Here is a 9,496-nt window from a genome sequence, read left to right on the forward strand (position 1 = left end):
CTAATAAGACTTTATGAAATAAGAAACTTCTAAAGGTACTACTGAGTTCCTTTTCTGTTGACCATCTACTGCTGGGCCTGCAGCCTATTCTTAAGATTAGTTTAACCAAAAGAATTTTATTGGGGGAACAAACTACTCTTAAGAATAGCCTGCAGGCTGATATTCACACATCAGCAAATACAAGCCTTATTTATCTTTCTGGGTATAGGTTACCAAACGCATGATGATTTTTTTTCTAGTTCCATCCATTTACCTGTCAATTTCATAATTTCATTTTTTTAATGACTGAGTGATACTCCGTTGTGAAAATATACCTAACCTTTTCTTTATCTGTTAATCAGCTGTGAGACATCTAGCTTCTTTCTAGTTTCTCACTACTATGACTAGAGCCGCAGTGAACATGTATGAGAAAGTCTCTGTGGTAGGATCAAGGATCCTTTGGGTGTATGCCCAAAAGTAGTGTAGCTGGATGGATTCCCATTTTCCAAAGAAACGGCCACACTGATTATGACAGCATCTGTAAAAGCTTGCAGTCCCATCAGCAATGGATGAGCGCTAACTCATCTTCCTCCACTGACTCACAACCGTGACCTGGCACAAGGTGTATTGATCTTAGCCACCCTGGTGAGTGGTAGATAAAATCTCAAAGCAGATTTGCTTGGCATTTCCTTGATGACTAAGAATGTTGTACATTTAAGTATTTCTCAGCCATTTGAGCTTCCTCTATACCTCAGTTTTTAAATTGGGTTATTTTTTTTTTCTTGATATCTGGCTTTTTGAGTTCTTTATATTTTTTAGAAATTAGCCCTCTGGCCCATGTATAATCGGTAAAAATCTTTTCCCATTCTGAAGGCTGCTGCCCTGTCTGAGTGATGGTGTTCTTTGTGTGCGGAGGTTACGCCGTTTCATGGGGTCACCTTTATTAATTGTTGATCTTAGAGTCTGTGCTACAGGTGTTTGGTTCAGAAAGTCTTTTTCCCGGGGCCAGTGAGTTCAAGGTTATTCTGGTTTTCTCTTCTATCAAGTTAAATGGGTCTGGCTTTATGTTGAGGTCATTGATCCTTTCGGTGTAGAGTGATAAGTATGGATTGATTTGGATGCTCTACGTACCACCGTCTAGTTTGTCCAGCATTGTTTGTGGATGAAGCTTTTTCTTCAGTGTGTATTTCTAGCTTCATTATCAAAAATCAGCTGTCTATTGGTGTATAGATTTATGTCTGGGTCTTCAATTTGATTCCATTAATCAGCTACTCCCCTAGTAATCACAGATAGATAACTGATGTTACAATGTTTTTCTCCCCATTTAACTCCCTGGTTCGCTTCTAAATTATTCCCAGCAAAGTATAACTAGCTGTACATTGCCATATTACACATTTTCATTAATGATGAGCATGTTAAAAGGTAGGCCATTAAAGTCAAATATTATATGCCAAACTGGATCTTTCTCTAAGCCCTTTACAGCATTTCAATTAAAAGAAATAACTCACAAATTTTCTTATATTTCGCATCAACTCAGTTCTTATCTAGCTGGCATGTGGATGGGTTGTAGGGTGTCACACTTTAGGTTATAAGCTAAATGTATGGAAAAGTTTCTAAATAATAAATGGGGTAACTGTCCCTTAAATCTGTTGAGAATCTGAAGCTAAGGGACAGAGATACAAATAACAAGCATCAAGAGGAAATCAAGTTACCCAAACATAGCATAAAATAAGCCTACACAAAAAAGTAGATGTTTGCATTGTTATTGTGAGATCAGCTTGTAGCTTGTTTATATGTACTGCCTCCTGGCTGCAAGCAACAGATCGGGGCATATAAACCGGGCTAGGTCTTACAGAAAGTGTACTGCCGCCTTCTGCATGTCCCAAGACGAGAGGTGGTTAGTGATGAGACTCAGCATCACTGTTAAGGTCACAGTTGCTACCAACCTTCAACTCTGCCATTCATAAAGGATCAGTTCCCCTTCACCAGCTTCTCTCGTGTTCACAACAGTTCCACGTCCCAGAGCAACCACAGGACCAACAAGCAGAGAAGAGAGGTGTTGATTTCTGTGGTATCTTCATTATTAAAGTAAGGGGAAAAAAAGTTCTCAGAAGGAACCCAACACACTTCTTATATCACAACATAATCTGTCTCCCATGGTCTCAGAGCAACCACTGGGAAAATGAAGCAGTTAGTATGACTGATACATAAACTAAGATTTCCCTATGAGATGTGGTGAGGTTATCTCCCTAGCACCACAGCTATCCAAAAACAACAAAACAATGCATTTGTTTTACATTGTAGGGAAGGGATGGGTTATTCTGTAGATTGTGGATACTCCTTGTTTGGGTTTTATGTTCACAAAAATCCACTAACATAATAAATAAAGGTCAAATTTGGGAAGAAGTAAGCAAAATTGATACCTTTCGTGCTTTATAGCTGAGATGTTTAGAATATGGACATAAACAGTGCTGAACTTTGTGGTTTCTTTGTGGCCCTCTCAGTAATTTTCTATGCGATGTGTTTTTCTCAGTACAGTCTCCCACAATAATTTCTCCAGCCAATAACTCTGACTCTGAGCTTTTCTTTCTCAACAAGTCTGAGAGATATTCATTACAATGTCTCTTCATTTAAAACAGGGTGAGGATTATTCAGAACACTTTGTATCGATCTGGGCACATGTATGCACACCATTTATCCATTCGGTCGACGTTTGTTTACTTACTAGTTAAGAAAATTTCATGGACAATGGAACAAGCCTAGTTTCGTGAAAACCTTAGCTCTGCCACTTACTAACTGTGAAATCTTTGGCGGATTTCTCACCCTTAACACACAAATTATAACATTCCATGATGTATGAAGTTAATTTGTCAATATCAGTCGCACTTATGTGCTCAAAATACTTTTTTAAAATACCTAAATATTACATATTAGTAAGTATTGTATTCCTTTTTTTTTTTATTACTATGCTATTCAGAGCTGAAAGATTGGAGCATTTTCCCAACCATTGGGTTTACCACAATTGGAGCTGCGGATCGATGTTCAAGCTTTGCTTCACTGTGTGACAAAACAATGACAGTTTGAGCAGTTTGATAAAAGAGGGCTTTGTGCTACCAGCTTAGACTTTCTCTAGAGTGCCTGCAGTTCAGAAACAGCGAGAGCTCAGAGCGGCGCTTCAACAAAGCAAGGGAGAATGGAAATTCCAAATCATTTGTCTGTGGTTTCTATAGAAAGCATTTTGGGAGCCAGTTGGCTTCAACCAACTAACCTGTGTTTCTTCAAAAACTGCCAAAGCATCTAATTTTATCTTACTATACAAAAGTGAAAGAGGCGCTTCAATTAATATTGGACTTTGGAGCATATAAAAATTGATCCACGGACAATGTCAACTCCAAATGAAATAGTGAACAACAGAAAAGATAAAACAAAATCATGGCTATCACCAACAACGGGGCAAACACAAATTTAGAAAAACCATCCAATCTATATTGCTTTTATTTTCCTTTGGGTTTTCATGTTCATCTTCCCTATCAAATATATGGAAGGAAAGAGGAAGAAAAGGGAGAGCTAAAAAAGGGAGGGGGAGGAAGGAGGGAAAAGGAAAAGCTAGAACTTTGCCATTTTAATGACACTATACAATATACTTGAAGTCTTTCCACTACATTTGAAAAGCTATTCTGTTTTCCCTTCCTGACCACAACCTTGTCCTTCAAGCTGAAGTCTTTGGAGACTCATTAAAAGCATAAGTGTTTCCCAGTGTGGACTGGCAATTTAAAAACAAGGGTGGTTTTTGAAGCTTCAGTAATAAAATATTTTCTTAAAATAGAAGTGGATGCAAAATTAGCAATGTTAATTTTATGAATTCATTGTCAAATACTTTTAAGAACAACACTAATGTTCCATGTTTTCAGAGATTTGTGTCCTTATCATAGGGGAATTTTCAGGTTTATAAAAGATTTCTTGACTTTTTTGTCATTATGTAATAGTTGAATGTTTTGGTTTTGACTTAGGTTTGGTTTATTATTTCAGCCCCTATTATATTAATCTGAGAGAAAAACTAATGTAGCAAAGAATAGAATTTTTATTTTACCTAATTCCTATAAAATTTATACTGTTTAAAATTACTAAACATAACTGAAAGAATGAGATACTAAGCTTGTTCAAATTTTTATGAAGCTTATCATATTATAATATTGAAAAATAACATTCACTTTTTATCTCATGGTTTTTGACTCTAAGAAACCATTAATTATAAAATTCACTATCATTTTATATTCCCTTACCAGAAATAATTACAAAATAAATTATGCCGATATAAATTCATAGCATTGAATTTTATGTTACAGATTTCATTAGACATTTTATTTATTTATTTATTTATTTCCATTCAAAAATTTACACTTCCTCCCCTCCTCCCATTCCCCTCCCACTCCCCCACTCACCCTCCTCCCCCTCCCTCCTTAAGAGAGGGCAGGGAAGTCCAAGGCCCTCCCCACTACATCCAGGCCTAGGAAGCTTTGCATCCAAATAGACTAGGGCCCCAAAAAGCCAGTACACGCAGTAGACACAAGTCCCAGTGCCTTTATCAATGGCTTCTCAATCAGCCCCCATTGTCAGCCACATGCACAGAGTCCGGTTTGATTACATGCTCATTCAGTTCCGGTCCAGCTGGGTTTGGTGAGCTCCCATTAGAACAGGCACACTGTCTCAGTGGGTGGACCAACCCCCTCGCAGTCCAGACTTCCTTGCTCATCTTCTCCCTCCTTCTGCCCTTCAACTGGACCTTGGGAGCTCAGACTGTTGCTCTGATGAGGGTCTCTGTCTCTATCTCCATCTGTAGCTGGATGAAGATTCTATGGTGATATTCGAGATAATCATCAGCGTGTTAGTGGGGAAAGGCCAGTTCAGGCACCCTCTGCTCTGCTGCCCAAGGACCTAGCTGGGGACATCCCAGTGGACACCTGGGATCCCCTCTAGAGCCAAGTCTCTTGCCAACCCTAAAATGGCTCCCTTAATGTAGATATCTTCTTCTTTGCTCCTATATCCACCCTTCCTCCACCTCCACCCTCCCACTCCCCTAATCTTTGAGGCAATCTTGTAAACATGATAAAAGGGGGGAAAAAAAAACAGCATCTCCCAAGTGATATTAGCTATGCTCTACCTCTGCCCTCGGCCCCGCCCCCTGTGGGACCTGGCCCCTCCCCTATGCCTCAGGCTCCACCCCTGTGGAGCCCCACAAGGCATCTTGGTAGACTGCCTCTAAGCCCCTGATTGGGCAAGCTGCAGTGGGCCCAAGGCCTGCTTGAGTGGAACCAAGCAAGATGGTGGTTGGGATGCTGCAGAAGATGCAGGTGGTTCATCTCGAGTCTGACGGTTTCCCAGTTTGTCTCAACCATGCTGTGAGCACAGAGAAGAAAGGAATTGATCATAGGCTCAACGACCGTCAGGGTGTAAAAAATAGGCGGCTACCGCAGTTGCACAACCTTGGCCTTGAAACAAAGAACATAGAGCCAGCCAGATCACGAGCCTTGCAATAGCATTGGCTAAGCAATGTCAGTTGCATCCTGGGAATAGCAGTTCCTGTGACCCGGATATGTCGACAAAAGATGACGAGACTAACGTCATAGGTTCTGCTCTGCTCTGGTCTGGACCTCGGTGGAAGTTAACTATTTAACAATGAAAAGTTTGCCACGCTGTAACAACCTCTAGGTATGTGCTACAGGCCTTCGGGTCAACTGTGAACACCAACTGGAGCTCTACCTTTTTTCACCGGTTTGCACACTCTTCTTGAGGCGGGTGATCCAGCCTCCCTCCCTATCCAAGATCTAAGGTAGGTCCTGGGACACCTAGGACAAACTGGGACCAAGACTGTAGGCATGCCTGCGCTGTCGGTATGGAGGTGGTTCATTCTCGGTGTTGCAGCTGCATAGTTCAGTCAAGCCTCGGGAAGCAGGAAATTAGAATGCTGCTTGAACTCAAAAGGGTGCCGCATGTCGCTACACAGCTGATCTGGTATCCGCCGGACCACCTCGAGGGGTATCTGGTGATCCTGAGAGGGTGATGGTCTTTGAGGTCATGAAGATGAGCTTGGGGCTGTTAATAGAAGATGAGCCTTTAAGGTATTAGGCGCGTGGCGCTGTGTCCGCCAGAAAGTTAACGAAAGCTAGTAATATTTCAGTTCAGTCGCTCACGGAGACCTAACAAAGTGCGCTCACTGGCTGAAAATGAAGGAATTGCTAACAAGAGTATGTTCTCTGGGAGTCCTAGATGTTCAGCAGTTTTCATAGTAATGGATAACGGCGAGGTTCCGGAGAGGATAACAGAGATGTGTGGGCAGGGGGAGAAAAGCACTCGTAAGGGAAGCGAGGAAAGAAGAAACAGAAGCTGTGTGAGCATCCAGTCCAGGGTATTGTGTGTTTTGATGAAAAGGATACTGAAGACCACTAGTGTGATCTGTGAGAGGTTTGGAGGTTAACGGAGTTGAGTTAACGGAGCTGGTAAATTGACAGAATGGGGATCAACAGGTCATGATCCTCTAGGCATTAGTGGAGATTAAGGAGGTAGTAAGTAATTAATGGCTGGAGGCCTAGTCTTTTAAGGGATTGATGGACTGCAGAGTGGAGAGAAAGATTAGGCTGTGAGAGACAGAATAAGGTTGTATCAGGGTATTAGATGTGACAGGCATAGGATTAATGGGGGCAGTAAGGGTCTGTGAATCTAGAGACACGGGAAAGAGCTAGAGAGATGGTTGGGTATTAGTAGTGATGAAATGGGCAGAGAAATTGAGAGAGAGAGATGACTGGGATAGCGCGCCAGTGAGGGTAGCTGGAGGTGGGCAGGGTCAGTAGTAAGGTCATTAACAGCAGGGGTCTGTGGTGCCCACAGTGATGGGAGCCTATGTGATGAGCAAAGGGGCCTGAGAGTTCATGATAAGGGACTTGGAGCCCTGGCAGGGCTTCGGTCCCCATGTGTTGACATGGGCTGTCTTATGGGTCACATGAACTCAATTAGCTATACTTTGTTTTCTCTGGCCTGTGCAGGTAGGTGGTGTCCTACTCCCTACCCTGTTTATCCATACAGGATAGCAGCATCGGCTCACTGCCTCCCAGCAGAGTGAGATGGGACGCACATCAAAGGATAAACGGGATGTCTACTATCGCCTGGCCAAGGAGAATGGCTGGCGGGCCCGGAGTGCCTTCAAGCTGCTTCAACTGGATGAGGAATTCAATCTCTTCCAAGGTGCTTATTGGGTGGCCAAGTGACCTGGAGTGAAGAGAAGGCCGCTTCTGTAGAGCTCACTGCAGTGGGTGGGCTAACTTCGAGGGTATCTGGGGCAGAGAAACAGGGAAGACGATGAAGCCATAACCCTTACAGGATATGGCCCAAGAGCAATTCATAGGTTCACTCCAGGGGAGAGGTGAATCCTGCAGGGTCCTCCTGTTTAGAAAGGTCTATGCAGCTGACAAAGTGTGTTTTCACTGTGTGTGCACAGGCGTGAAGCGAGCAGTTGACCTGTGTGCAGCCCCAGGCAGCTGGAGCCAGGTGCTGAGCCAAAAGATTGGGTGAGTAGAGAGGTCTAGGAGGGTGAACCGGTGGGAGGAAGGGCTGGGAGTAACGGGTGTGCTGACATGGACTGTGCTGTCCTCCACAGGGGCCAGAGTTCTGGTCAGGTGGTGGCTGTGGACTTGCAGGCTATGGCTCCACTTCCAGGCGTGATCCAGATACAGGGGGACATCACACAGGTGAGTTAATGACTGAGAACATCGGGGTTCTCCTGAGAGAAGGCTCTACTTGGGGGCTATGGGAAGTGGAAGAGAAACAAGGCAATAAAAACAGTGAAAGTAATATGTAATCCTCAGAATTAGAAGGCTGAGCCTGTAATGAATACAAAGCTAGCCTGCCTTACATAAGAGACTGTAGCTCCGAATTCAAAAGAGAGGACTGTAAGGTGGCTTCAGCAAGTAAGGGTGCTTGCCGACAAGCCAGTTGACCAAGTTAAGTCCTGAAAATTGTCCTATGACCTTAAGCACATACACAGTAAATGAATAAATAGATGCAGTTTTTAAAATACTTTAGTGGCTGGAGTGATGGTTCAGCAGTCAAGAGTCCCGGTTGCTCTTGCAAAGGGCCCAGTTTCAGTTCCAAGCACCTACAAAATGACTCACAACTGCCTGGACCTCCAGTTCCAGGGATTGTGATGCCGTCTTCTGACCTCCCTGGCACCAGGCATACATGTGACACAAACAATACATATAGGCAAAACACCTATATATATTTAGAAAGGAAAAGAAAGGGAGAGGAAAATGTTGCGTGTATATATGGGGGTGCTTGTATGCTATGCTGTGCATCTAGAGGTCAGAGGGCAGGAGGAGTCAGTTCTTTCTTCCTCCAGGGATGGAACTCTGGATCACCAGGCCTGGCAGCGAGCACCTTTACCTGCTAAGCCATTTCACCAGCCCATTAATTTTTTTTTTAATTTAAAAGAAAGAGGAGAGGGACAGGAGATGTAGCTTAGCGCTATAGCACTTGTGTAACATGAGCAAAACATACTGGGCTCTAGCCCCATATCCAAGACAGAAACTGAGAAAGACAAATTAACAGCAAACAGCCAGTAGATCATATTGCAGAGACAGCAAAAGATGCTGAGGATTTGTTCATGGCTGTCCCAGAGGCTTTGAGGCTAGGGCTGTGGGTGGGTGGGATTTGAAGATGAGGGCAGCCAAGGGGCACTGAGACAACTCATCTCCCTTTCTCCATAGCTTTCCACTGCCAAGGAGATCATCCAGCACTTTGAGGGCTGCCCTGCTGACCTAGTAGTGTGTGACGGGGCTCCTGATGGTAAATGGGGTGTGGGGGTGACCTCTATCTCCCAGGTCAATTTTTTTCTCCCTCTTTTTCCCTCTACTCTCAGCATTTCCTCCTTTCTGGCAATTTCTCCCTACCTCTGATCCCTGCTTTCATTCTCCATCTTTCTTTTCATCACCTTTCATGGTGCTAGCAATGGTGGGGTCCCCAACTATGCTAGGCACGTGTTCTACCGCTCAGGTATATACCTCCTGCCCTTCAGCTTTGTTGGTTTTGTCCATCCTTCTGTCTTTTCATATGACTGCCTGTCCAATCCTATATTCTTTTTTTATAAGGTGGCTATCTATTCAGAATGTTTTCTGAGCACATGTTGTGTTGGAAAAGTGTGCATAAATAAGTTCCACTAACCTCTGGCCTTGTGAAGTCAATGTTTTAGTGGGAATACATAGAAAAGAAACTGTTGAGCTGGCAACTCAATGCCTGTAATTCTAGCTCTTGGGAGACTGAGGCAGAAAGGTCACTAGAGTTCAAGGTCAACCTAGACTAAAAAACCTGTCTCAAAAAATAAAAATAAGCCGGGCGATGGTGGCGCACGCCTTTAATCCCAGCACTCGGGAGGCAGAGACAGGCGGATCACTGTGAGTTCGAGACCAGCCTGGTCTACAGAGCTAGTTCCAGGACAGGCTCCAAAGCCACAGAGAAACCCTGTCTC

At 43.5% G+C, this 9,496-nt stretch overlaps 2 protein-coding genes and 1 pseudogene across 6 annotated transcripts in view; all 3 read left to right on the forward strand.

Moving 5' to 3' along the window:
- The window catches only part of Syt1 (synaptotagmin 1), a 505,227-nt gene that overhangs the window by 293,090 nt on the left and 202,641 nt on the right, over positions 1-9,496 (forward strand). Inside the window, exon 1 of one of the 3 annotated variants that reach the window (XM_005358083.2) lies at positions 7,088-7,092. The exons of the other annotated variants lie outside the window; for them this stretch is intronic. The gene's annotated coding sequence lies outside the window, so the exon portion shown is untranslated. Of the gene's footprint in view, positions 1-7,087; positions 7,093-9,496 lie in introns of those variants that run through there. 3 annotated transcript variants of the gene reach the window in all.
- LOC102002945 overlaps positions 5,301-9,496 on the forward strand; it is a 6,805-nt pseudogene continuing 2,609 nt past the window's right edge.
- Positions 5,531-9,496, forward strand: part of LOC102002665 (putative tRNA (cytidine(32)/guanosine(34)-2'-O)-methyltransferase) — a 5,265-nt gene continuing 1,299 nt past the window's right edge. Inside the window, exons 1-2 of one of the 3 annotated variants that reach the window (XM_026784599.1) lie at positions 5,531-5,809; positions 7,020-7,148. In XM_026784599.1, coding sequence (XP_026640400.1) covers positions 7,098-7,148 — 51 coding nt within the window. In that variant the 5' untranslated portion in view covers positions 5,531-5,809; positions 7,020-7,097. Of the gene's footprint in view, positions 5,810-7,019; positions 7,219-9,496 lie in introns of all 3 variants that reach the window. The other 2 variants (XM_005358085.3, XM_026784598.1) reach the window with 2 other exon arrangements.

Source organism: Microtus ochrogaster, chromosome 24 (assembly GCF_000317375.1).
Source record: "Microtus ochrogaster isolate Prairie Vole_2 chromosome 24, MicOch1.0, whole genome shotgun sequence".
NCBI lineage: Eukaryota > Metazoa > Chordata > Mammalia > Rodentia > Cricetidae > Microtus > Microtus ochrogaster.